Source organism: Pezoporus flaviventris, unplaced genomic scaffold, assembly GCF_033815535.1.
Source record: "Pezoporus flaviventris isolate CSIRO_AGI_PZ_B2104156 unplaced genomic scaffold, CSIRO_AGI_Pfla_v1 ptg000002l, whole genome shotgun sequence".
In the NCBI taxonomy this organism is placed as follows: Eukaryota; Metazoa; Chordata; class Aves; order Psittaciformes; family Psittacidae; genus Pezoporus; species Pezoporus flaviventris.
In genome coordinates, this window is record NW_026892550.1 from 83725428 (window position 1) to 83752488 (window position 27061).

General features: G+C 47.0%; 1 protein-coding gene across 1 annotated transcript in view; it reads left to right on the forward strand.

Annotated features, from left to right (window-relative positions):
• The window catches only part of LOC133264808 (sodium- and chloride-dependent betaine transporter-like), a 39674-nt gene extending 17368 nt beyond the window's left edge, over nt 1-22306 (forward strand). Inside the window, exons 7-15 of the mRNA XM_061444792.1 lie at nt 2635-2769; nt 4932-5035; nt 6237-6361; nt 6650-6762; nt 7295-7432; nt 8862-8964; nt 15411-15511; nt 16588-16758; nt 19999-22306. Of these exons, the coding sequence (XP_061300776.1) occupies nt 2635-2769; nt 4932-5035; nt 6237-6361; nt 6650-6762; nt 7295-7432; nt 8862-8964; nt 15411-15511; nt 16588-16758; nt 19999-20142 (1134 nt within the window). The 3' untranslated portion in view covers nt 20143-22306. The remainder of the gene's footprint in view (nt 1-2634; nt 2770-4931; nt 5036-6236; nt 6362-6649; nt 6763-7294; nt 7433-8861; nt 8965-15410; nt 15512-16587; nt 16759-19998) is intronic.
• The last annotated feature ends 4755 nt before the right edge of the window (nt 22307-27061 follow it).

A 27061-nucleotide genomic window follows, 5' to 3' on the forward strand; every position in this document is an offset into this window, starting at 1 on the left:
AAAGATCTTGGGTCACCTTTTCCCTTGCAGATATGCACGATGGCTGATGAATACTCCCCAACTGCCCTTGTAAGTCATCCACTCACCAGCGTGTTGTCCTGGTGTGGCTTGCTCGTGTTTTTAACAAGATCCTCTGCAGTGGCGAGCTGCCTATTCCTGACAATAATTAAACACTCAAGAAAATAGACAAGCTGCTGCCTGTAACCAGCTCAGTGAATAGACAATAAATTTCTCCTGCTTCTTTATCCTGCACAATACTTGGGGTGGGAGAGGACTCTGTGCTCTCCTTTGTACTCTCCCTGGCTCTGCAGTTTCGGCTCAGCCGATCACTTCCTGCATTTTGCAGGAAAGGCTGGAGCCAATGCTCCCTCCTGATGTTGATCCCATGGATCTGGTGGACCGGTCATCCTTCTGGAGTGAATGAGTGTGTGATGCCTTGGGGTGGGTGTCAGGGATGCCGCTAAGGCCTTGGCTTGTTCAAGACCTCCTTGCTTCCTGGAGCTGCGATGAGATGGGTGAATTGTTAATGACAGTTGGGTCTTGAAGGCACCCGGAGGATGTCTCAATAGCAAAGGGAGGAAAACCAATTTCTGCAATAGACTTCTACCTTCAAAGCACTACCCTTACTGCTGCCAGATGTTCCCTGTAGTACTGGACACCCGTGTTCCAGTGTCAAATCCTATCTCTCACCTTAAAACTTCACTGGGCACCCATTTTAACAGAACAAGACAATAGCTTGCTCTGCTCACTAGGTTTCTCTCAGTCTTTGCTGATGACTCTGGCTGTTGTTATCCACCATTTCTCAAGGAGGAAGAGCCAGACTCCACCTTTATGGGGAGAGGGGATGCTCCACATTTTAAATCTTAAATCTCTGATGCTCCCAGCACCAAAGGAGAGACTCAGTGAAAAGGGCTGAGAGGAACCTGGAATGATTTAGTTACTCCTCCATGCAGATCAAACCAAATCAAACCCAAGCCTCCCAGACTCAATCTTCCAAGATCAGAATGATACGTCTTGTAAAGGTGGCACTGTGGTATTTAAACCAGGAGCATCAGAAGGAAGAAACTCTTCCATGTTCCCAGGAAAACCATTCCAGCTACTACATGCACTGTTTCCTCTAACTTTCTGGTCTGATTTTGCCAAACCCAATCAGCCCAACCAGCTTCATTGAAATTCTTTAGCTTTCTCCTTGTGCAGAGCTTGCCTGGGACCACAGAAGGTTTTTCCATCACCAGTTGTTTGAATACAGGGCTTACTTTATACCAGCTAGATGTCATGAACGTGGTGCAGCAATACAGAGTGGTTTTTTCTATCCTGAGCCATACCACAGGTCAGTCGTCTCCTGTGCAGGTAGTCATATTGAGTTCTACAGGGGAGCTGTCAAAAAAATCAACTCCTCCCTTCCTTTCCTCACTGAGTATGTAATAGGATAAGCAGTAGGGATGTTCCAGGGATTCTGAGTAGGTGCATAATTTTGCTCAGGAGCTGCAGAGTAAACAGGATGTTGTGTTTGACTGAGAGGCTGCTCTAACCTGATAACTCTGCCAGACCCCTGTGTTCATGCCTCTGGGATTTAAGGAGTCCAAACTTCCAGAAACAATAGAAACCTCAGGAGCATAGTTTCAAATAACACCATGAAGACTCCACTTTCTTTAAAAGCCTTTTTCTTTTATTCATTTTGCCACTCTTGTGCTCCTTCCATGTTTCCTTTCCCCGTGCATTCAGCTAATGTGTATAAATGTTCCCCAGAAGTGATTTCTGAAGGCAGATTTTAGTACTTGTGCCAAAAGCGCTCACATTCTCATTCAATTGGGGAACAGCAAAAATACCACGTACTGTGACTTATTTGACCAATTATCACCAAGCAGAAAAAACGTCATTTTAGGCCTCTCACTATGAATCCATCGAGTAAACAAGCCTTCACATTACTTTGATGAATTTTAACAATGAATAAATGTTAGGAAGTTGCAACTTGCTCGTGGATATTTTGCAGATAGACAAAAACCCAAACTGTTACATTAGGCAAGGGGTTAGAGATGATTAATTCTATTGTAATGTTTATTTACATCACACACAAGAAGTGAAAAGAAGGTCTTACAAACATAACAGTCTATATTTTCTTCCACGGCTTTGAGGTGCCCCCATTTACCTGTGAGCTCAGAGGCATGGGAGGGATGAAGGATCTGTGTGAGCACCCCTGGAAATGAGGCCCATCGGAGGTGTCTCACAAAAGTCCCCATTTAATTTGGAGAAGTCTTCCTGGGAATAGGACCATTTTAATAACTCCTCATTAAAACTCAGTGACAGGAAGGGATGTGAATTTCTTCTGCAGCTCTAGAAAGATGAAGAGAACAGCTGGAGAGCAGGGAAATTACACTGACTGGAAAGAGAAAATAAAGCAGAGCAACCAGTGACAGAGTCCTGGGTGAGGACCAAAATGTAGATTAACTAAATCACTGCTGACTTGTAACCTTGATTAATTTCTTTCCCACCCCTCTTTTACACTAGCAGTAGCAGCTATAGCCAACAGCAGCATCCAGGGATGTTTGCCAGGGTGGGGGCCTGCAGACAGGATGAGATGATGCCTTCACCCCCTTCCTGCTGACCCTCTCTTCTATTTCCCTGCACCTGTAGGTTGTTTACTTCACTGCCACCTTCCCTTACGTGATGCTCATCATCCTGCTGGTGCGAGGAGTCACGCTGCCAGGTGCTGCCGAGGGGATCATCTTCTATCTGAAGCCAGACATCTCCAGGCTGGCAGACCCGCAGGTGGGTGCTGGTCAAGCACGTGCTGGCCACAGGAAGGCTTCCAGCACCCTGGACCCTGGATCCGCTGCTAGCTGAGAGGATCTAGCTGTCTTCTCTGTAAGGAGACTGGCAAACACTTGAGATATCCTTAAAATAGCTGAGAGAGGTCTAGTCCCCCTGCACAGCACAGCCTTTTTGCTTGTGTGTCTGCAGCATATGGGCATATTGGATAATTTCAGCAAAACCAGAAGAGTATATGAAAGATTCACCATGTAACAGATGGTTTTGCTGGGTCTTAAATGCACATAATTGAGGAAAGGGTGGGGAAAATACTCTGCTGCTTTTTGAGCATTTTTTGGCCTGGTTAGCATTTTGTTTGGCTCTAACAGCCCCTGCTCAGGAAGTGCAGGGCCGCTGCACTTGCAGAGACCAAATGCACATGGGTAACACAAGCTGTGCCCCAGCTGGGCAGCAGGTTCCCTTCACACATCCCAGGGGCTGGTCCCCCTTGCCTGGATTAGGGGCTGGTCAAAGGGTCTCATTGGAGCCCATGGAAAACCCCCTGGCAGGGAAGATGCTGTGTACCCAGGGAGGACCAGTCCAGATTAGGGCAGAGGATGCAGCCAAACTCAGGATCTGCAAGGTAGCCCAAGATGTAGGAGGTGGGAAGCACCCTTGGGGGCTGCGCAGGGCAGGCAGCAGGACCTGCCTTGGTAGATCCCCCAGAGTGGTCTGCTACGGCACCTTTCTGTAGCAGCAGGTTGCTTTCCTTCCCAATGTGGGCTCAGCAACACTGTGCAGGCTGCCTCTGCCACCCCAGGGTGGTGTTAATGCAGGCCCTCCCCAGAAGAGTGTTTAAATGACACTGCTGCTAATTATTCCCCCTCTAAATCTTTTCAGGAGGCAGCCAAGCAATATGCTTAGCCCGCAGTCTTAGCTTACCTCCCACATCTTCCCAGATGGCCAAAGCCCCAGCTGCTCCCAAACCAGCTGCCAAACACACTGTCTTCCCCCAAATGGCTTTCAGAGGCAATTATGTGTTGTCAATACAGAGTCTGTGGTGCGCTCAATGCGAAAAGCCAGCTGAACAAAACTGGCATTTTAATATCAAAATAAATAACAGGGGGGTGACTGGGGTTGAGTGTGTTTTGGTCATGGTCAGAGCTTATTCACTGAAAACCTCCCTATCTTTCACAGCCTAACTAAAGCTGATGTGGTCTTTCCAGGCTGCTGCAACCCAGCATAGTAGGAGTGAGAGCTCCTGAGACCGAGTTTAGGGAGAATGTGGTGCTTTGGTGTAAAGCAGGGTGTGTGCCCATGGCTGGAGGGCTCCCATGTATGTGCCTATCTGTGAGAGACCCATGTGGATTTAAGCAGCAATGCCTGGGCTGTGATTCTTTTGAAGGCTGCAAAATTGCAGCTGTCTGGATGTTTGCAGCTTGGGCTGCTTAGAGGAGGAAAAAGAGAGTGAGAGGAATGCACAGACAAACAGAAAACAGAAGATACACTCTTCCTGTCTGCCAGCCAACCCGCAGCTCAGGACTGTCCCTGGGAGGGTATGATTCGGCCCATAACACATGGAATAAAAGGACTCCTCCATGGAAGAGAGCACTGAAGCAGTGGTGAACAAGCCCATTCAGCTTTTCCCATGACATGACAGAGCAAAGGGGAACCTGGATGCACGACACCCCACTGGCTTGAAATCTCTCAGCCTGGAGATTTTCTGCCCTTCATCCTGCACTGTAGCCTCAGAGATGTGGGGAACAAGTTTGGGGAGCAGGGAAGGTAATACATCGATCACACAAAGGACTTGATGGCCTGCGTTTGGGATGATTCACCAGTGTGGACCCTGAGCCATACAGGGACCATAGACACCACCGCTCAACTTCAATCAGAGCTGTGCTGCCAGGGCTGCTGTCTCCATGCAGAATGCAAAGGCACAGGACTGAGAAGTGGTGTTACCTTGAGTGAGATGTGGAAATACGGTCCCCTGAAGAGGTTTTTCCTAGATGATTTTCGGTCCAGTTTTCCCAGAGAGATATCCCAGTTTCTACATCCACTAAGCCCCTCTCTGTCTCAAGGGGTTTGTTCTGCATGGATTGGAGGTGTTGTTGCTAGACAGGGCACAGCCATTTGTCTATTTTGTTGCCAGGTCTGGAGACCACTGACCTTCTCTATTCCAGGTCTGGATGGATGCAGGCACTCAGATCCTCTTCTCTTATGCCATCTGCCAGGGGTGCTTGACAGCTCTGGGCAGCTACAACAAATACACCAACAACTGTTACAGGTAAGAGGAGCCCGGACTCCTCGTATCCTTCTAGAAATGTGTTGAGATAAATGGCACAGAGCTGCATCTGAGGCAGGATCCATTCACAGGGGAAACTTTAGGTCATACTGCTTTGACTAACAAGCTGCAGAGGCTGAAGTGTAGGATGGAGAGTGGCTGAGGGAACCTGGAGGCTCCAGAAAATGGCTTTAGTAGTGCTTTCCCCTGTGAGTCAGCCTGGAAATGGGAGAGATTGGAGGAGAGGGAGGTTAAAAAATGGGGAATGTCTCCAGCCACTGTGGAGACACTACGGGCTATTTTGACAGGGGGAGTGCTCAAGGGGTGGCATGGCCAGCTCTGCTGTCACTTGCTAGGCAGGGGAGATGGTACAAAGATGATGGCTAAGCCCCCTGTCTCCAGTGCTTTACTATCATCAGGGTAATATACTGTTAGTGGTATTTCTATCCTATCAAGGACATTAATCGAGTCTGTCTGGCCTCCTCCTGGCCCTTGAATTATAGATCTATATTATCCATGGCATGAGCTGGAGCTCAGTGAAGCTATCATGACCATCATCACCTTCCACAGAGACCCAAGGAGCAGGAAATTTGTTATTCCTTCCTATATTGCTCCAGCATGGATGGGAAAATGTAATGGTACTTGAGAGACATCAATCATCTCTCCTCTTCTGTTTTCCAATAGGTGTTGCCACAGCTGTTGGTCAGGCAATTAATACTTTTCCCTGGCTATCCTGAAATGCATCTGCCACCAATGGAGTGGGGCACTGACACCTTCCTCTAATGCCTTAGGTGCTTGGACTTGCAGCTTAGCTCTGGCTGGCCCATATGCCCCTCTTTCTTGAGTATGTTTACTTTTGCAGCCTCTTTCATTTCCTAATTTGCCATTTTCCTCACTTTCTCTGTGTTTTGTCTTATTCTCTTGACTCCTGTCACCTTTTTTGTTGCCGTGACCCTATGTATACCGTGGCATCCCATTCACAAGCCACTCTTTGTGCCACGTACAGTCCTGTAACTCTTGAACAGTGGGGTACAAGGTAGGTAGGCTGATTTTTGGATCTGTTCTGAGCATTTTACTTCTGATGGAGTTCAAGAACTGTTCCTTGGTCCTTGCTGTTTGACCAGGGAAGCTGAACAGACACGATCCCAGGTAGACCCATTCTGCAGCAGGAAACATTGATTTCTCTCTGGTCTCACCCCTGCAGGGACTGCATCATGCTCTGCTTCCTGAACAGTACCACCAGCTTGGTTGCTGGCTTTGCCATATTCTCTGTGCTGGGCTTCATGGCTCGAGAGCAGGGTATACCCATTGCAGAAGTGGCTGAATCAGGTAGGTTTTTCCATGAGACTTCGGAGCCAAGGCAAAACAGAGAGCCTGAAGGGGAGGGGACTTTCAGAAATAAAGCCCAGGATGTTATCTACATCCTCCATTGCTATGGGTGTCTGCAGCAAGGTCTGCAAGACCAGTGCTCTCCAACACAGCTTTCAACCCTGTGTGAGCAAGGAGCTGTGGTGATATGAACTTTGAAGCAGTATGTGACTCACTCCGTACTGCAGGGTGGTGGTGGCAGGTGATGGTGTGGAGGGCACACATGGTCATTCTGTGGTCTGTTGGCAGGTCCTGGCCTGGCTTTCATAGCATATCCAACGGCAGTAACAATGATGCCTGTGTCTCAGCTCTGGTCCTGCCTCTTCTTCCTCATGCTGATCTTCCTGGGACTGGACAGCCAGGTACAGCAAGAGCCCCTCCCCTCTAACATGGAGCCAGTCCTGCTGTACAGAGTGTGTGTTTGATGTTAGGGCTGAGCTCTGCCCCCACAGTCACCTGGCTCGCTTTAGCTTCATGGTGGCAAGGGAAGCTCCCCTCTGTCACAAGGGTTCCTTGTGCCATCTCAGGTGCTTCTTTACTTTGCTTGGGGGGTACAGTCCTCCCCTTGCCTCCCCATCACTTGGTCATTCCTGCTGTGCAACAGCATGCTCTGTTCAGTCTGAGGCAATTCCTTGTACAGCTCACAGTTCATCCCCCCCATAAGGCTGTATTTATTACCCCTTTGGTCGCCAGCTCCAGAGGAGAGCTCAGTGATATATTGAGCTGTATTTGGGTCCCTAGCAGCTGCAGCTGGCCCTTGGTGGCAACAAAAGAGGCAAAAAGAGAAAGCAAAGAGAAATAAGGATTCGGGTGGATGGACAAAAAAAGAGCAATGAGAGGGAGTGTGTGCTTGGGGAAGGGGAGACACTGATTTTTCTGTCCTGTCTTCTGCAGTTCGTCTGCGTGGAAAGCATGGTAACAGCTCTTATTGACATGTTCCCGGGAGTGCTTCGGAAGAAGGGGCGTCGGGAGCTGCTGATCCTGGCCATTGCAATCTCATGCTACCTGCTGGGCTTATTGCTGGTCACTGAGGTAAGAAAGGAGTAGCTGGGTCATCCAGCCGCACACCAGGAAGCCTGCTAGACTGCGCTGGAGGAGCGGGTAGAGACAGCAAGCTTGTCTTTGATGCTGTTAATTGTCTTTCATTTCTAATGCATTAGCTGGTGTCTCTCACAGCTGGTGCTGCTTTTACCCTGTGTGATGCTAGTGTACTCTCTGTATAACTGAGCCTTCCAGAGAGATGGTCCTGCAGCCCAGGGAGGGTGTCTGACATACAGCTTTGTGCAAATACCAGGCCTGGTGGCTAAAACAAGCTGAGCAACACAAGCAGAAGCTCTTCTAAGGGCAGCGATCATTTGCTGGCTGCTTTCCACCAGAAGCAGAGCAGCAGGAGGGGAGGCTGGGGGAATAATGGCTGCATTGTAACCCTGCCTGAGCCAGTGTGAAGCCTGAGATCCTTGGGACCTGGAGGAGCAGAGCTGTGTTGGTGTGGTACTATATGCACAGTGTTTGCCCTGCTTTGCACCTAATAGCCAAGCACCTCTTCCTGCACAGTGATGTGCTGTGCTGCCCATGCACCCCTTGGGCAGGGGTGTGCTGCCTCTGAGTTGCCTCCATGTGCTGTGTAGTGACAGCTAATGCCTGCTAAACCTCTTAGGCACTAGTGGCTGAATGATCCTCCAACAAGATCCTGGCTCAGGGTTTGCTGCAGGCAGCTCCCGCTGCTATCAACAAAACTTTGAGACAAACTGAGTTAAGGGTTCCCATGGCTATTGCATGCCCCCTTGCAGGAGGGCAGGTCCCATCGTTGAAGGATGTTACCTTATATGTGATGGGATGAAGGGGTAATTGCACTGCTACTCTGGCAGTGTTTAGAGCCTTTCAACACTACTTGAAAGCATCTGCTTGACTTGTATTGGAGGGGCTTTCTCTTTTGAGAAAACACAAGAAGTTACGAGAGAGGAGTCATCCACTGACCTGTAGATGTAGCTGATGGCAGCTGTGAGAGCTCAGCTTGAAGGCAGAGGCAGCATGGAAACCACATGCGTCTACCATTGCAGGGCTTGAACCATGAGCAATATGTAAAGATGGATGCAGCTAGAATGAGGTATCTGAATGTTTTGACCCTACTGGGTGCCAAGTTCTGCACTGCTACATGGTATTTTGAAATGATGCTCAAAACTTTCTAACTGGTTTAAAACAAGCAAACAAACTGGTTCCTGCTCCTATGGACACAGAAACCAGCCTGGCCAGCAGTATCATAAAACATGCATGAAATTCTCTCCTGCCACCAGGTCTGACTGTCTTTTTGGGACAGATGTGGGGACAGACCCAAGAGAATCTCCTTTTCTCCCATTTGCTCTAGGGGCAGTGTTTCTGCTGTTATTCTGCTTGCCTCAGTCATTCTTCCCTGACATGCAGTAGTTCTGCCATGACTATCTCTCCTCTACCTCTTCAACAGGGTGGGATGTACATCTTCCAGCTCTTTGACTACTATGCTGCCAGTGGCACGTGCCTGCTCTTCCTGGCCATTTTTGAGGTCATCTGTGTAGGATGGGTGTATGGTGAGTGGAGGACAAAAGGCTGTGTTGCTTTTTCTCAAGGCAAGGATGGGGGGTTGAGAAGTAGAAATGGATAGAAAAAATCCTTAGAGGGCAAAGAAATGCTGTAATTACCCCCTTTCTTGTCTGATTTCTACTGTGTTTACTTGCAATATTTCTTAATTGCTCCATTTGCAGTAGGAATGGGTTTTCCCTCTCTGAAGGTTCCTCATGTTGAACTATCTTGCTGCTCTGCCCATCTGCCCTTTAAATTAGAAAATGAGCTATAGGGAGGTGACTGCTGTTCTTTGGCCTCTGTTACTGTGTGCTTATGTTGTGCCTTTAGCTTCAACCTGTCAGTTGATTTAACACTAATTGCTGGGATGCAGGCTTGCTGTGTGTTACTTCTGCAATGATACACACTTCCTGTTTGCATGGGCTGTGATGGCAGTCCCAAAAGGAGCAGGAGGGACTGCTTTGGCTGTCAGTGAAGTCTGCAACTGAAGTACTCAGAAGCAGGATTAATCTGAGCTCCATGAACACTCAGAAGGAAACCATCTACTTGCTAGTCTGTACAGAAAGAAGAGTATCCTGTGATACAGAATCATAGAATCAAGTCGGTTGAAAAAGACCCTTAAGATCATCAAGTCCAACCTTTACTATCCTACAGGAGATCTCTTCCTGAGAGCACAGGCTGCAGTTCACCTCCCTGAAGCTCGCATCGAGGATGCCAATTTTCAGGGAAAGTGTCTAGTTGTGTGTGATGCAGAGCAGCTGCTCTCTCTCATTTGTTTCATGGAGCTAAGGGAGCTCACTACCTGTAAGGATCATACAAAGCTGTAGTAAATGTCACCTTAGACCAGACCCTCAGCATCCCACAGTCATGCATCTGCTGGCTCCTAGCTACACCGAGCAATGTGGGTATCCTAACCCAAGATAAAAACTGTAGGCATGAGCATCAGGTTGTGTCTCTTTCAATGGCCAGTAGTGGACACTCAGTAAGGAGTGAAATAGCAGAAAAGTTAACAATGATACTTTCTGTGAATATTCTTCCAGCTTCTATCAACTTATTAGAACCATAGAATGGTTCGGGTTGGATGAGACTTTTAAAGGTCATCCAGTCCACCCTCCTGCCATGGGGGAATGGGGTCTTTCGCTAGACCAGGTTGCTCCAATACCTGTTGAACCTGCCCTTGAGCACTGCCAGGGGTGGGGTATCCACAACTGCTCTGGGCAACCTGTGCCAGTGCATCACCACCCTCATAGTGAAGAATTTCTTCCTTCTATCCAACCTAAATCTACCATCTTTCAGTTTAAAACTGTTGTGCCTTGTTCTGTCACTACAAGCCCTAGTAAAAAGTCTCACTCTGTCTTTCTTACAATCCCACTTTATATGTTGAAAGGCCATGATACTGTCTCACTAGAACCTTTTCTTCTCTGGGGTGAGTAAACCCTTCTCTCTCAGCCTTTCTTCACGAGAGGTGCTGCAGCCCCTTACCATTTTCGTGGCCCTTCTCTGGACCCATTCTAGTAGGTCCATGTCTGGGGGTCCCAGAGCCAGATGCAATACCCTGCTTGCTGCACAGGGGTTCCCAAAGCCAAAAGTAAAATCTGTTTATTTCCTTTCTGTTATTTTTCCCAGTTGACTCAGGTAAGCTTTTATCATCCACAAAATGTTGCAGCAGGGAGCTCCATGGTCAAGTGTTGCTTTGAGGATTCACCCTCTTTGCCTTGTTTCGAATGTCATTGCTAATTTCATTTGGTGCCACTTTTGTCCCGGTTTAGAAGCGATAGCGAACAGTCAGCCCCTTTGTGCTCTCTTTGGTGCTTACAGTTCAATAAACATTGCATTGGCTGTAGTGGAGCTGCTGATGAAGGGGTTATCAGTTTCTCCAAAAGCTTTACCTACAGCAGGAGCCAATTGCTAGTCTGGATGGACTCCTTTCTTACTGAAATGGTAGCAGGTCCAGCTGCTTGACCTCTGTGGAATGCAAGAAAAGCAGATATGTAAGAGAGATTTATTCTAGAGAGATGACCTGCAAGGGAAGCTCACCTGAGAGCTTGCAGTATCACACCATGGCCTGATTTTAATGAGCTGCCTTCTACCCAGTCCCTGTGGAATTTACAGCGGGATGGAGAGTCCCATCCATCTGTGACAAGGCTTCATCATCACCATGCTCAGTTACATTAAACTGCATCCCTGGCGGCATTCAAGGCTAGGTTGAGCAGAACCTCGGGTGACATGGTTTAGTGTGAGGTGTCCCTGACCATGGCAAGGGGGTTGGAACTTGATGATCTTAAGGTCCTTTCCAAAACTAACTATTCTATGATTATGCTTTATTATATAACCTTCTCCTGCCATTTTTATGGTCACACAGGCCACATGCCTTTTTCAACAACACATGGAGAGGAGCAATGGCAGACAACGAGCAGCAGGAGAGGTGACGCTGCCCCAGCAGCCTGTAAGGAAGACAGAGCAGCTGGGGACTGAGAAATGGCTCTTTCTCTCACCATCATGGGTTCATTTACTCCCTTTTGGTTTTTTACCCTCTTGATGTTCTGCTTTGCATCCTTTGGGCTGATTCTGGTCCTAAATGTACTCAGAGGGCCAAGGTGAGGCATCTTAATGGAAAACACAGTGCCTGGTGCCAACTAATGTTTTTTTCCCCAGCCTGAGAGTTGGCAGGGCTGAGTCTCTTGCTTACACTGTGAAGAATGACAGCATTTTTGCTAACATAAATATCTGTTCCGAGTTTCCCCTCTCCCAGCACATACGCCAACCACCCACCACTTGGCAGCTTTCCACTGCTGCCAGGCAGCTGCTCTTGCAAAGATCTGAGGGTTTCCTCACATATTGCTCTGCCTGTGAAAGGATCGTGCAGCATTGGACCTGCTGATTGTGTTCCCTAGAGGGGAGTGCCAGAGGGATTTGGGATTTACCCCCCTCCTTCTCCTCTCTTGCTTTCACTTTGGGATAGGCAGCCCTCAGAGAAGCAGGCATGGTTTTTGAGCACTGGGATTCACAACATGATGCCGCCAAAATGTGCTGCAGGGAGGGTATTTTCCAGGCAGTAACAGCGTGCACAGTAGGATTAACTGTTCCAGGAGAAAGCAAGTGCCTCCCTCACTGCAGGAGAGCAGCAGCTGAAACCTTTAGGGCTGTTTGTGAAGCTAAAGCAAACTGATGCCAGTGGGTACCTGTGGGTGCCCCCAGGGTGAGCCCACATTGTGCTGGTATAAATCTTTCTCTCCCTCTCTCTCTCACAAGCAGTGTGGCTGCCAAAAGCAGCAGCCTCCTCCTGCCTGGATCCTGCCCCTCGGGCTTGCTCTTGCTGTGTGTGCTTTATCCTCTGAGATGCACCAGCTACGGGCAATATATGTTGATTTATGGACCATACCTGGTACCCAAAGGGTTCACTGTTGCAGTGCCACAGTGCCTCTGGCATTTTGCACAGGTTTGGGGCAGGTGTTGATGCTGCAGGTTTGAGACAGAGGGAGCATACATAAGCTTAGCACTATGGCATAGAGCCGGGGTTATTACCTATTGAAATCCTGTGGATGAAATTTGATCTAGATGAATGCAAAACAATGCAGCTTGGGAGAAAAGATTTAAAAGGGAGGGTTTACTTCCCTAGATTCCAAACTAGGAGACCTGTGAAACTCCCTGTTTCTGAATATTGTAAAAATTGAATAGAATCTCTGTCCCGTTTGTTTTGGGTGTCACTTGCAGTTGTTAGTAAAATAAGAAGGGCTCCATAAGGACAAGGCATAAGGATGTATGCAAATATCTAGTTGATTTTATGTGAAACTTATTCACATGAATGTATGTAGCAAAATTATATGAGTTGTCAGAAAAGCATGCAGCAGCTTTGAAAGCATATGGGATTGGTCAGCGCAAGAGAATTGGTACCAGCATGTATGGATAACTACCCTGTGCCTGCATGCCATTCTTCCTTGTCTTGGTATACTGGGGATAAAAGCAAACATCATTGTTCACTCAACAAAAATCTCTTTGGGGAAATCTTTATGGTTTTCTCTGCAGGAGCTTTATCTTATTCTTCTAATATGCTGGGAAGAGAGGGGGACTGCACACATCCTCCAGCTCTCAATTTGCTCAAAACCGAATGATGAGTGATTCAACTGATGACTTCTAAAGCTTGATTACTTTTTCATCTGCCTGTGAAATGTAGAACGTGTAAAACCTCCTGTTCATATACTCTCCAAGGACATTCATGTCAGTCCTCCCTGCATTTCATCACATCACCTACTGACTGCCACAGCAGCCATGGAAATGCAGGACCTGATAATTGTACTAGAGAGAATAAGGGTAAGGATAGGTGGAGACACACCATAACTAACAACGTAAGTTTTGGGTTGCTTTCTTAATGGGGGATTCATGTCTGTTATGTCCTTCTTTTTGTTTGCCATCTTTGTATTTCTTTAATTGCTATGTCTCTTCTACTAGATCCTAGATCCAGATTTGCAGTAATAATTTGGCTTCTGTAAAGCTGCATTATGACTTAATTTATCAGTCATATATTTGACATCACAGTGTGTTTCTGTGGAAACACTCTATGGTACAAGAGACTATGCTATGCTCATATTCTAAACCTCTAGTCACATCATTTATGTTTCTCTCATTTTTTTTTCACCTTGTGGAAGATTCTGGCTTTTTGGCAAAGTAATTTTTTTATATCATCTTCCTTTCATCCCCAGTATATTTTCAGAAATGCTATCTGAAGCCTCATGATATTTACAGCTTGGAAGCTTTAGGGTTCTGTTCCCTGGTGTAGGCTGGGCTCCCACACAAGGCTGCGTGTCCCTTGATATGCCACAGCTTGTTGTATTTGCTGTCTTTGCTTGAGGCTACTTGTTAACTTGCCAACTCAAGATGGGAACCATGAAGTGTTCAAAGAACCTGGCCGCCTGCTCCCCTTTCCCCCACCCCAGCCTAAATACTGCAGGAAGCTGGATTTAAAAGAGCTTTCCTGCAAACATTAGTCATGGGATATAGAAAATAATGCAAAGAATTACAAAAAAGAAAAGCACACTTAATGTGCTTTTGTAGCATTCATGCATTTAAAGGAAACATGGGAATTTAATTCTAAGGCATAAAGAACACAAACCAAAATAAACCTCACCAAACCCCAAACACCCACAAGTGCGGCCAGCCCTCTAAGCACATATATCTCTCAGCCGAGCTTTCTGGTGTTAAGACTCAAAGAAGCAAGGTCTCATCACATTTGCATGTGGGAACCGTGGCATCACCATGAGCTCATAGCTGAATAAACATCCCTAAAGGCAGAGCCCTTCTTTATCAGCTAAGCACAGTATTATTTCATCCCAACGTGCTTAACTGGTAATCCTTTTTCTGGGCAGGCCATCTCTGTTTCTTTTTTTGTCCAATATTGTTGCCTTGTTTTACCTGAGGCAGTCTGATATAGTACCTCTGGTTAGCTCTAATGAAGATAATGTTAGGGCATCTTGTCAATGGCTTTTTGATTCTTCTTCATTTTGCACCTCTTTCTGGCCATGATTAGGTGCTCGATCCTTGAAGATATCCTAAAGCTTACTACAAAGGGTCTCCTGAAGTTCATCTGCGTTATGTCCTCTCCTCAATATACCATTGCATATATTCTCTCTTTGAGCTTTGGGTTTAGAGGAGTCACTGGTTAGGGTCTGGCCAGTGGCAGGACTTTTAGATGCTCTTCAGAGGTATACCCCTCTCTGTTACACTATGGCATTCAGGTGGGCCCCACATACTGTTAACAACATAATCCAGTCAGTGAAACTAATAAGAGGAGAAGGAGTAGATGAGGCACCCACCGGACAGCTCCCATCGGAAAGGACAGCAGCACTTGCAGATGGAGGGTTTGGTTTCCAGAAGAGATTGTCAGGTCTTCTAGGTCTATGTGAACAACGAAGTATTCTGTGGAATGCAGACTCTTGACAGGGGAAATTCCCAGCTCAGTGGCAGTTCTTGACACGACTTCCCTGGTGTGCTGATCTGGTTACAAAAAAATGGTTTTGTTTGGTGCCTCCCACTCTCTTTGTTTCTTTTGGCACTCTGGACTCACACAATCCCATGCGCTCAACCTGCAAGGGCTTTCCCTTGCTTTTCTATAAACCAGGCACCCCTCCTTGCCTTGTACTGGTTCTTACCGACTCTTAGTGGCACATGGGCTGCATCCTCTCACAGCTGCTGCTGTCTGTGGGACAAGGCATTTCTTCTGTGTCAAGCCTTCTGATAAGTTATAGCTAAAGTTAAAAGCCGTCATATGTATTTAACTACAGATGGGCCTTTTCAAAGCCAGGAAGGACCATCACCTGCTGCTGTATTATTGAGACAGCTGTGGTTTTGCCAGGAGTAAACACTGAGGATAAAGAAAGTTGGGATCTGATATGAATAGTGGTTGAAGGAAACAATGATCTGACCTCTGACTTTGTCTCTGTGCTGGCTGGTGGACAAGGTGCCAACCGCTTCTACGACAACATTGAGGACATGATTGGTTTCCGGCCATGGCCCTTGATCAAGATATGCTGGCTGGTGTTCACCCCGGGTATGTGCTTGGTAAGTGCAATTACAACAACGTGGCATGTTATTCTGGGTCCCTGGGCTCTCAGTAGGAAAGGTTGGTTTGTCTTCAAGGTGCTGCTGTAATATTTTCAAGCTGTTATGGAGCACCAGAAGCTTGTCCATAGCTGAGGTTGGTGTTTATTTCCCTTTGTAAAGCCTTCTCTTTTGCTTGGAAAATTAGTTCGGCTTGAAAAGCTACTTATTTACTGTGAAGGCAAAGGGAAATGTGTCCTCAAAGTCTGGAGAGGTTTGGTTAAATTACTTTTGAAAAGAAGACCGGTGAGAGTTACCCTGTTCTGAAATACTTGCTTCAGCCTGTGTTCCTGGGACCTCCTGTGGTTCAGAAATAGTTTTCCACAGCCACTTGTTTTCTACATTATTAAATATCTCCTAAAACTTCTGTGACAACTGTGTTTAAAGAAAACGCACCCCAAGTCAGGCATGTTCTTGCCTCGTCTGAGTTTATGTCCAGTCTTGCCCCACTGACTTTTACATGATTTCTAAGCCACATTTTGCTCCTGCATCTGATGTTGAGTTGGGATTTTTTTAACCTCAGTGGGAACCCAGATGGAATCTACAGCTACAGCTTACAAAAGGTTTCTAGTGCTTTGTCCTCAGGCTCCAGCAGGAGTTGAAAATCAGGGAAATTTTCAAAGCAGCCCAAATCATCTGAGTGCCCTGGTGTTAGAGAGCCCCAGGAGGTGTAAATCTCTGCCTGCATGGTACTTCTGGAGGGCTTCTGCCAGTGAGAACTACAGTTCCTGACTTTGATATGAATAAATTGGTGTCTCAGTGTTGCTGGACCCTCAAAGCTGCTGCCAGCTTTGCTTAGGTTGAAATCTTCAGAAGTCTGAAGGCTTCACACTGCAGGGAAGCCTGGCCGTGGATCTGAGATGACTCCTTTTGCAGTCAGCGTGCACCAAGCTCTTCTGTGCTGCAGCTAGCAAGGTCCATGCTAGTCCATGCAAGAGAGAACACTCACTGCCCCCCAGGCAGTGCTTGCAGGGTGGCTAGGCTGCCTGGCTTGGCTGCTCCCTTTGCTCTGGCTATGTCTGTTTTCTGCTCCTCAGGCTGTCTTCCTGTTTTCCCTGATCAAGTACACACCCTTGAAATACAACAATTCCTACATATACCCAGCCTGGGGCTACATGGTCGGCTGGCTGATGGCACTGTCCTCCATGGTTTGTATTCCTCTCTACGCCATCTTCATCCTCCTGAAAACCAAAGGACCCCTGAAGCAGGTACTGTGATTGTGGTCACTGGGACGTTTGTTGATGCTTTCCCCAAACGGCTCACTGGAAAGGCCCCAGGGAAGAGGCATGTTGACATATTTCTCCTCTGAGAAGGCAAGGGAGGGTGAGGGTGGCCCTTCCCCAGAATGCCCTGTAGCTCTTGCTGGCAATCTGGAGGGACTGAAGAATCTCAGCACAGCTCCCATGGTGATCATCCAATGTTCAGTCTTCCATGAGACATTGCACCACAATGCTCAGCGCAATATATAGACACATGCACAGTGTCTTCAGCGCTGGCTCCCCTGGATGGCAGAGGGCTCCTTCAGTGTGGGCTACAGAGGTCACAGGCTGATTGGTTTGGTTTATGGTTCAGGTAGTCCCATTGGTCATATAAGTAAAGATGGCAGGCTACCACCTCTGTCTGCTTTCTTGTTACTCAGTGGTGCCACCCTTGCAAATCAGGTGCAAAACCATGATCTGTTTTGCCTTTACTTCTTGTCCCTTGATCCTGCTCCCGTTTTAGTCCTGGGTCAGGACCATGTTATTTTCTCTGAAGAAAGTACCCAAGGTTGTTAAACAGGACTTGCTAACAGAGCTGCAAAGGGTCTACCCTGTGCCATGCCCAAGCCTGCCCACTTTCACTGTAGACACTTTCTCATTTTCCTTATCCTACATAGAACTGTGTCTAGGAAGGCGGCGTCATCTCCCATCATCAAGACACCCCACCTGACCCATGCCTGGGTGATGTACAGTGCATATAAATTCCTGCACAATTTCTCTTCTGGTCCTTCCCCATTCTCACTGGTTGCAGGCTCATCTATGGCTGGTTGCAGGGTGGAGCAGGTGAACGTGGGATGGGAGCATCCCTGTGGCTCTGGTGTAGTCTGGCAGTCACATTGAGGGGTGATGGTATGGAGGACTCTGTACTGCCAACATAGCTAGGGATGGGCTGCTTGCAGGATGTCCTCATTGGCTCCATTGCCCCAGGGAAGGTGAATCTATGCCCAGAGGGGCTCTTATCTACAGGATGGGAGATGTGACTTAATAGGGAGTAACAGGAGCTGTGGCAGACCTAGCTAAATGCTCATCTCAGGCTCAGGACAAGATACAGTGTAGTGCCAAGATGGAAATGGTAGCATTGAAAGTCTTCAGTGAAACAGTGAGAGGGGCATAAGCCCTGAAGGCAAGAAGGTGGAGAAGTATGATGCTATGAAATGGTTTCTGCTTAGCAGCCTTTGGCCCTTGGGCCTCCTGGTTGCCATTGGTGGCCATGAAGAGACTACAAGGCTGAGAGGGAGCTTGCAGCTGTAGAGCTCCCACTGTGAGGAACGGCAGGTGAATCTTGTGCCAAGATGCTGTGTTATGGCTTGCTTCAAGTTCAGATCTTGAGTCCTGTCTCTTACAGCCCTCTCCTGTGCTCCAGGCCATTTAGTGGTAAGGCATCTGTCCTTTCCCATGGCTGGTTTGAAGAGTTTGAGTGGGTGAATGATGACACATCTGACCCCCCAGAGCTCAGAGGTTTCATATGTCTAATTGAGGACCCGGAGCTGTCACTGAAGTAATTGCCCAAATGTCCAGCCTGCTACACAAGCATTATTTCTCACCTGTTGCAAAGTGCTTTGAGCCCTTGGACTGAAATGCTGCTGTGAGTAGTGTTAATGCTTATTTTACAGCACATCCGAGGAATTGATTTGGCCAATTTCAGATGGAGTGTTTTTCCATTTGCCCTGGTTAAATGATATTAGCTGTAATTTCCAGGGACTTCTCAGTTATCTTCATACGAGGAAAAGTCCAAGGATGTAGTTTAGGAAGGAATTGGCTGCTAAACCTGGGTTGATTGAGGGGAAAGTCAAAGCCAACCACATGATACCTTCTGGAACAGTTGCACCTGCTTTGAAAACCGGTTTTCTCAAAGTGTACCTGTTCCCTTTTTCCAGTCACGCCCCAGAAATGTAATGAATTAATTTCCTGACACAGATGCTCCCAGGAACAGTGTCTTTCAACTGAATAGTGCAAACCATTCACTGAAAGCAAGTTTGTAATTAGTAATTATGATCAGCCACTGCAACAGACTGATTTCTCATTACACTTGACTGACCAAGAAACACAAAAGTTGTTTCCTAATGTGTCTGATTAAGACAGCTTAAGCTCCAAAGACTGAAAACTCGCAATGAGCTGCTCACAGAGCAGCTGCAGGCAGGGCCCAAATTCAGAAATCATAGAGCAAATAGTTTAGTGAATGAGTGAGGTACGGGATTCTGGCAGACACTTTACTAGGAATGGAAGCACTGAAATTAGTCCAGCAGTTCATGGATGCATTGCCTATTCTGCTTGCAATGCGCTCTGCAAGGGAGGAATGTGCATTGGCCTGAACAGCTTTTGGTGGAAAAAGTTAGTGACTGGGTAAGTCAGTTTTCAGCAAGGGAATGATATGCTGGCTCACACTGCTGGGTGAGTGACTGCAGCATACAAAGCATTATTTGGCTTTGGGAGGAGATGAGGCACTCAGGAAGGGGGTTTGAAATGGTATGAGAAAGACCAGAAATTCACAGCAGCTGTCTCTGTGGACCAGCAAATTCTGCCCAGAGCTCCAAGTTCTGTGCCCTTTTTAAGGATTAACTCCCCCTTCAGCACCCCTGCATTGCAGAAGATGGAGGGAGGTAAGGGCAGGCAGCTGCCCCACAGTCTCTGCTTGCACCATTGCAGTGTGTCTGGCTGGAAGGGGGGAGATGGGGTGGCTTGGGGGCTGGAACCAGTCTGTGGAGGGACTGCTTTACCAGTGACATGCCGCTGAGGTAGGTATCACCTGCCATCCTGTTTTGGACCATAGTGGGACATGCCCAGCACCTGCTGGTGGTCAGACATTTGGAAGGTTCCACAGATCCCACCAAAGTCAGTGAGAAGCACAGCAACTTGGCACAGGGGAAAAAAGGGGTATAGAGCTTTAGCTGCGGTCTCTGGGGCTAATCTCTAGCATCTTTCCTTGCAGAAACACGTCTGTGAGGAGCCACATACATTGCACAGTCAGTTCACAGCTGGGGTTTGAGCCCGTAGGTGGATTAGTTGTCACTGAGGGCAGTTAAAGCAAGCCTGCTCTCCTTCCTCTCCCTTGGACAGCTGCTCAGCGAGAGGAGCAGGGAGCTGGGAGCATTCGCTCTCTAGGTGCCTTTGCCCGCAGCAATGGTTGTGGATCGCTATTGGGTGTCACTTTGTTTATCAGCTTAATTAACAGAGGCTTTCTCTCCACAGCGGTTAACTCAGCTGATTTCCCCAGCGGAGGACCTGCTGCAGCCAAAGAAGCATATGGCGGGGCTGTCTGAACTGAGGCGCCAGGGATGGTCCCCTCCAGTCCAGAAGGTGCTCAGCACCACAGAGAGAGAAACCAACTTCTAAGGCACTGGGGATGTCTCCTCCATACCTTGAACTGATTCGCTCTCTCATTCCCGAGGTGGTTTCTTTTCTCTCCACATCCGAGACAGAAGCATCTGGGACACCCTCTCCTTCCAGCCAGCTGGTTGCACCCACGGGGGAAACTGCTTGTTTTGACACCCTATGAACAACTCTCCCTGTCAGCAGATGAGGAGAGAGCAACACGCTTTTGTTGGAAGTGTCCTCCGGGACTGGCACTGGTGGGGAAGAGAGAAACAACGTGTTAACAAAGAAAGAGAAGTTAAACAAAATAGGCAGTCGTGTTGGGAGGAGGAAAGGAAACCACAGTGGTGAGAGAGAGAAGATTAAAAAGGTGTGCAGGAGTAAAGTTAGGGATGTGAAGGCACAAAACGATGGGGTGTTAGTGCCAGGAATAAGTAAGTTGGTTCAGAAGTACACAAGAAGCTGGACGATGACAAAGGAAAGTGCATTGCTAGGTCACCTACATACAAGGGAGAAGGAGCCAGGAACATATCATAAGCAATGATAAAAGGAAGCTGCAGTGTTAGTACTTATGGCTTCAGTTGTTGTTGAAAGGGAAGAGAAGTGACAGGGTGCTTGATGCAATCCTAGTTACTGATGATGGATCTCAAGGCAGTCTCAGGCTGGAAAAGGGGTGAGGAATAACTACCTAGGGGACTTGCTCTTGGTCAAAACTACACGGCCCAGTGAAAGCACATCAGAGAGTGAAACAGCTGAATACTTGACAGTGCTTTCAGAAAATTCCTGGAGTGCAGGAAAAGTCCCAGAGCAGCTGGTGAAAAAAATGAGCTGCAGCACAGCAGGGACAAATGAGACCCTGGGGACTGCACGCCCACAAATTTAACTGCACTACAGGGGCATTTTGTAGAGGAATTAATGAAGGAGGCCTGATTCTGTGCTGCAGAGTAGCTTTGGGGAGAGGGTGGGAGAAGGATTGTGCTCCCTTGGCTTTGTTGCAGATGGCTTCTCAGGGGATAAGGAAGACATAATCAGGTGCAATAATCATAGCTCCAGCAAGATAAAGCAATCATTAATAGGTAAGATGAGTTCATTGGAAGCAGATTTGTCGAACTAAAGGTCTGTCGTTGCCAGGGTAGTCATGAATGTGAGGCACTGGCTGGGAGGGATTGTGCACGGATGTGGCGTTTGATGCAGTCCCAGACTGCTCTGTCCTGTGGAGGCTGGGGCTGCAGAACTCCTTGCCAAAACCTGCTTGAAGGCCTATCTGAATTTCACAGTTAAAACCACAGGAAAAGCTGGTGGCAGGATCCCCCAGGGAGCTTTGCCATGGTCGAGGTGCATGGCTGTGTTGCAATAGTGGCACATCAAACCCATGTAGGAGAGTGGCCGTTAAAAAGAATCGGAGATGCCACAGACTCCTTTCCCTTGTTCCTCATTCTAAGTAATTGCTTTTCCCTGTGCTGTGTGGAGATAAACCACCAGCACTGAAAGTAAGCAGGAAAATCAGGCCTCATCTGTGCAGTGTGGTACCTATTCCGATTGCTATGGGAACCTTATCTTTTGCAGTTTCCTGTGAGTTTAACTGGAGAATTAGCATAGGGCAATCATTTCCCCATTTAATTTCCTTTCCTTTAAAAACTAAAAAACTGTTGGTGAAATGAACACTGGAAGTCAAATATCAACATTTACATCTCTCTGGCACATTGTCATTTAATTGGAGATGATTTACTCCAAAAGGTAGAGGTAGCCAGCAAACCTCATTCCTGCTCCCTGGAAAGGACTGCAGCACCACATAAGATACCATTTATTTTATGTTTGTTTTTCAAAGAGCTGAATGTCATGCTGCAGCAATAGTCGTGGGAAGAGCTTAACATCCAGAGGCTTCAGTCAGGCCTCATGGTAAGTATATTGGTGTTATTTTCCCCTGCAGTGGGTCTCTACATGCAGTCGGAGCAAAAGCCAGTGGCTGCCACCAATAAGACATTTAACCCCTTTGCTCCTGCTGCCATGCCTCTAAGGTGTAAGGTAGTCCATGCTGCCAGAGAAGTCATGGAGATGTGTTCACTCCTTTTTCTGAGGTTGTCAGATAACACTGCAAAAATCCTAGGCAGAAATAAACCACTTTTTCAGTTTTGAGCACAAACATGGGGTTATGTTATTGAAAATAAATACTTCATGAACTGAATCCTCTGTTGCTTTTGTGTTACCTGAGAGTAGTGTCCCACCTCTGCAAGGAAGCTGCCTATTTTAATAAAGTCAGAGGAGGTATTACTGTCCCCATTGAAAGCAACTACAGAATTCCCAGGATCAGGAAATTAATCCAGGTGCTTTGGATGGGATTGATAGAGTCTCAAGAGGTTCAAGGGAAAGCTCAGTGACCCAGGTACACCCAAAACAAAGGAAAATGCCATCAGTAACTCTTCTGCTATAAGACCCTGCAGCATGCAGGCATAGTTAGAGACCAAGTAATGGTTTACTAAATTTATATGAAGACCTCAGGCATTGCTGCATACATACAATAGATCTGACAGGTCTCCATCAGCCCCTTGAAGTCAGCACTTCTGGAGACCTCCAAGTCTGATGGGAAAGAGCTCCCCTCCTGCACACCACGAGGATGTAAATGCTCTGTTGAAGGGATGGTATGGAGAAAATGGAGATATTATTTTCCCCCTGTAATTGTTGATAACATGCCAAGACATGATGCAGTTGTAGTCCAAGAGAAGTTATGATGTGGCCATACTGTGCTGCTCCTCCTGGTTGGAGTTAAAACACTGGATATGTATGAATGAACAGACATCTGTCAAGCACCTAATTACCACTTTTGAGATTTCAGGTTTGTTTGGCTTTTTTTTCCATTGAAAAGGCCATTTCCACCCCACTCTCCAGAAAGGAGGGACAGTAAAATAGTTTGTTAAAAAACAGATCAGACCCAAATGTCTTGTATTTTCCTTCTCCTTTCTTCATTCTCTGTTTCTTTCCTTCCCTTCCCATTTTTCCTGTTCAGTCTTCCCTCTTTTCTTCCTTTAACAGTGCCCTTCCGGCAAGTTTCTTCTTCCCAAATATAAATGTGTTGTTCTTGAACCTCTTCTCTTAGATCCTCATCTGAATGAAAGTGATTCCTTGTCTGGCTGGACTGCTGCTCCCTGCACTTGACCAGACAGGGAGACAATTCTTGCTTTTCTACCTTTGTCCAGCATGAAGTAATATGTATTTCTTCTCATCATGAGGATATCTTCTATTTTCATGACTCCAGCCCTCAACACAGTTTTTTTGGGTGAAGAGAATTGCAGCAGCATATCCTCTTGGTTTGAGCTAAGTTGGGTTTGAACACGGTAAAAGATTAATGTTCATGAAAGGAGAAAATAAAATAAAATAAACTTTCAAAAATTAAGGATTAAAATGTAAGACCTGGGAGGCTGAGGAGATGTGTATATGCTGCTATCCAGCTCACTCCACAGGGCTGCAAGGAAGGGCTGGGGCATTAGGAACAGACTTTATTCCTGAATCTCTTGCTGGTGCCCAGGGAAGAGAAGAAACATGTCTAACAGTGATGGTGGGGCAGGAGGCGGAGAGCTTGTTTTGCTTTGTTTTGTTTTTAAACCCAGAATAAGCCTGGCCTCCCCAACTGCTCTTGGAGCATGAATCTGGCTCTGTTCTGAATCCCTGACCTATGACTGGAAAGGGAGGACATGTATTTTTGGAGCTGTCTGTTCTGGTTTGTCAAGCCTGTGCTTGGAAAGCTTTGTGGAAAAGAAAGGGATTCCCAGGGAGAAATGCTTTCAATGGCTGTGCAAAGCTAGCTGTGGGCAACTCTGTCCTGTCTCGCTCTTGGTGACATGCCAAGGCCATGCTGTGAAACAGTCTCTTGATTTTTGTCTCCTTTTTTCAACAGGCTGTGAAACAGTTTCCTGCCCAGCCTGGGTTACAGCCAGGACAGACAGGGAGTTTTGCCCTGCTAGCTGTCTAGGATGGCAGCTCTGGACCGGAGGTGTGCTCATGTGTTATTTGCCAGTTGTCACTAGATTTTCCAAAGTATGCTTTATTGAGTGAGGCCTTTGCTGGGCTATGGTGTAGATAGGAGTCTGAAGGGCAAGTGATTACAAGCAGTCTGGTGCCCTTTTCAACTTTGTATTTCAAGAAGAGATGAAGTGAGTTTCTTTTTTCTCATGGAGCAGTAAAACCACCCCCCCAGAAAAAAGCAATCTGTTACTTTCCCATATCCTGGAGAAGGGCCATTGCTGTGTCTTTCAACATTGAATCTTCCTCACCATGCATTAGCTTTGAAGTGGGGATGTCTATGAGCTGCACCTCCGTTTGGTCAACAAGCTGGTATTTATTGACTAGGCTCTCCAGGAGCAGGGGGCTTCGTGGTGGGATGCTGCAAACAACACACAGGCAGGCCCAGGAGATGCTGAAGAAATCCCACCAATGACAAGGCACAGGGATGTAAATCAGAAACCCTGGGTCAGCCTCTTCAGGAGGGTGGGAGGCAGCCTGGCAATGGGAACTGGCCCAGTGCTGGGGCTTAATCTTATAACTTGGGGGAAAACATGTCCAGGCAGTGTTAGTTTTCTCTGTTATGCTTTTGGATGATGTATGAATTCCCCAGACAGCCCCGGTACTGTGGCTCCCACTGGGACCAGTGTGGTGTGTACATCAGCCGTGTAACAGGGAGACAGCAGTGGAGTCCTATGTCCATCTCCCATGCAGTCCTGTCCCAGGGGTGCCTATCCTGTCACCAGCGTTGGGCTCTCCCATTCCAGGCTGCTTTTTCAGGGTTCAGCCTTACACGGGCTGCTTAGCTAAAGCATAAACTACCAGCTAATTAAAACTAGAGCACCCGTTGTCCTGTCCCATAAGTCTTCTTGTCCAGGAGCCCAAGTGTGGGAGAATGTGTCTCCACATGGGTAAGCTGTGTGGTCAGACACAGGTAGGCTTTTTCATAGCCTGTGTGTGAAGGATATTTGAACGCTTGAAGAACATACTGAGTTTATTGATTTTACAGTGACAAGTTGGGGAAATTCCAGGAATTAATTTCTTTTCTTTCTTTTTTTTTAAAGTTATTTGGTGCCTAAAATTTTACGTCATGTAATTTTCAATATGACCCCCATGGCAGCCTCTTTTGCAGTTCAAGACAGGGGTGCCATTTCCCCTGCATCTGGAGGTGGTCAAGCTCAGTTCCACTTCCCCGCTTCTCCAGTTTCCAGGCAGTTGGTGTTGGGCTTTGTTAGGGCAGCGGGGTGCTGGCATGGGGGGTCTCCCGAAGTAGGTGTGCAGTTTGTGATCAAGGAAGGTGGCAGCAGCAAAACCTTTGCCATTTCATCCTTGGGTTCCTGCAAAGCTTCGTGTGAAGAGGAGAAAGGGGGCTGGTCCCTTTCAGAAAGTTAGAGATACTGCTCTGAGATGTTGCTCATCTCCACATGTGTGTCAGGGTATCTGGGGGAGAATTATGATTTGGTATTTTTCTGTATCTCAATCACACCGCTGATATCCATGTCATGATGGAGGCTGGTGAGTAAATACATTGCTGCCAGAATTTGGAGTTTGTGAGCCTCCAGACCTTGACTATGGGTAGAGGTCATCTGTAGTCTTGGCAAAACTTCATGGCACTTCTTTTCTTTTTGGAAGGAAGGGAAGGGTGTTTTACTGAACAGAAGTTGTCAGCAGCACCTTCTGGTTGTTGTGGCCAAAATCTCTTGGACAGGCTGATGTACAGCACATCGAACGACGGCAAAGCAATTTCCCACAGTCCAATTCTATTGATAGAAGCAAATCCCCTGTAGGGCGAAACATGATTGCTGCAAACAAGGCTTGTTTTGATTGTGTGCATCACGTGGGCGAGCAGCAGCAAAGCTGCAGGATGGAGACGTTTTTCCTCATGATGCAGGCACTGTTCCTTCCTCTGTGCTGACAAATGAGACTGTACCCACACAGCACTTCACAGAGGAGCTGGGGCTTTGCTTTTGTCCCCAGCACTCATGTACTTAGGATGGAGCATCTGTGGTGGGTGGTGGTTATGCTGCCTCTGTTGTTAACTTGCCCTGGCTTTCATCTCATACCCAAATCTGTTCTCTTTTTCCTCCACACCTATCACATTTTCCCTGCACAGCTGTTCTTTTGAGGTCAAACACAGCAGCTCTATTAAGGCTGCTTCTTCCCTGTAGAAAAGTATTGCCATATAGTTGTACTGGGAAGTGGCATAAGCTCTATCAGTATAACTGTACTTATGCTGATTTAAAGCATCTACCTCAGAGCTTTTATCAGCATAAGCCTCTTAATAAAGAGGGGGAAAAAAAATCATACGCTCTCCTGGCAGAGCTCTACAAATGAGGTAACTAGACCTAAGGGCACATTTACTTTAAAGTTAGGTTGGTTTAACACAGTATGTGATTTCAGTTAAATCTTCCTAAGTATGTGAAGACACTTCTATTTATGTTCCATTCACACTAATATTAATTTATATTAAGTCCGTCAGGATCAGACTTGAGCTAAGAATTACTTTTCACACTGCTTTGAATGGATTAGAAGCAATAGAGCTGAATCATCACAGTCCCTTGTGAGAGCAGTTTCACCGACAGAAAGATGCTCAGGTTTTTCAAATACATTTATCAAACAACCTGCAGACACAGGCACACTGTTTTCAATGTATGTCCACCTATCACTCAACTGGTCTTCAGAGTAGAATAATCATGTTTGCAAAGTGGGATGCTCTGTTTTAATTTAGACTAACTGGATTTGATTTAGGTGGGCAGTAACTGGTTGCTTACATGTAGACGAGACCTAGGAGAGCTCCCTGCAGTGGGTAGGTATTGTAACCCTGCTGTTACACAAGTCTTTCCAGAAGCCCTTCTACCTGCAGAAATCCCATGGCCGGTGTCTGTGATAGCTTCTCATTCCCAGGGCCTCATGCCCCTTGTTGGTGTGCTGGCCTGGAGGTGCA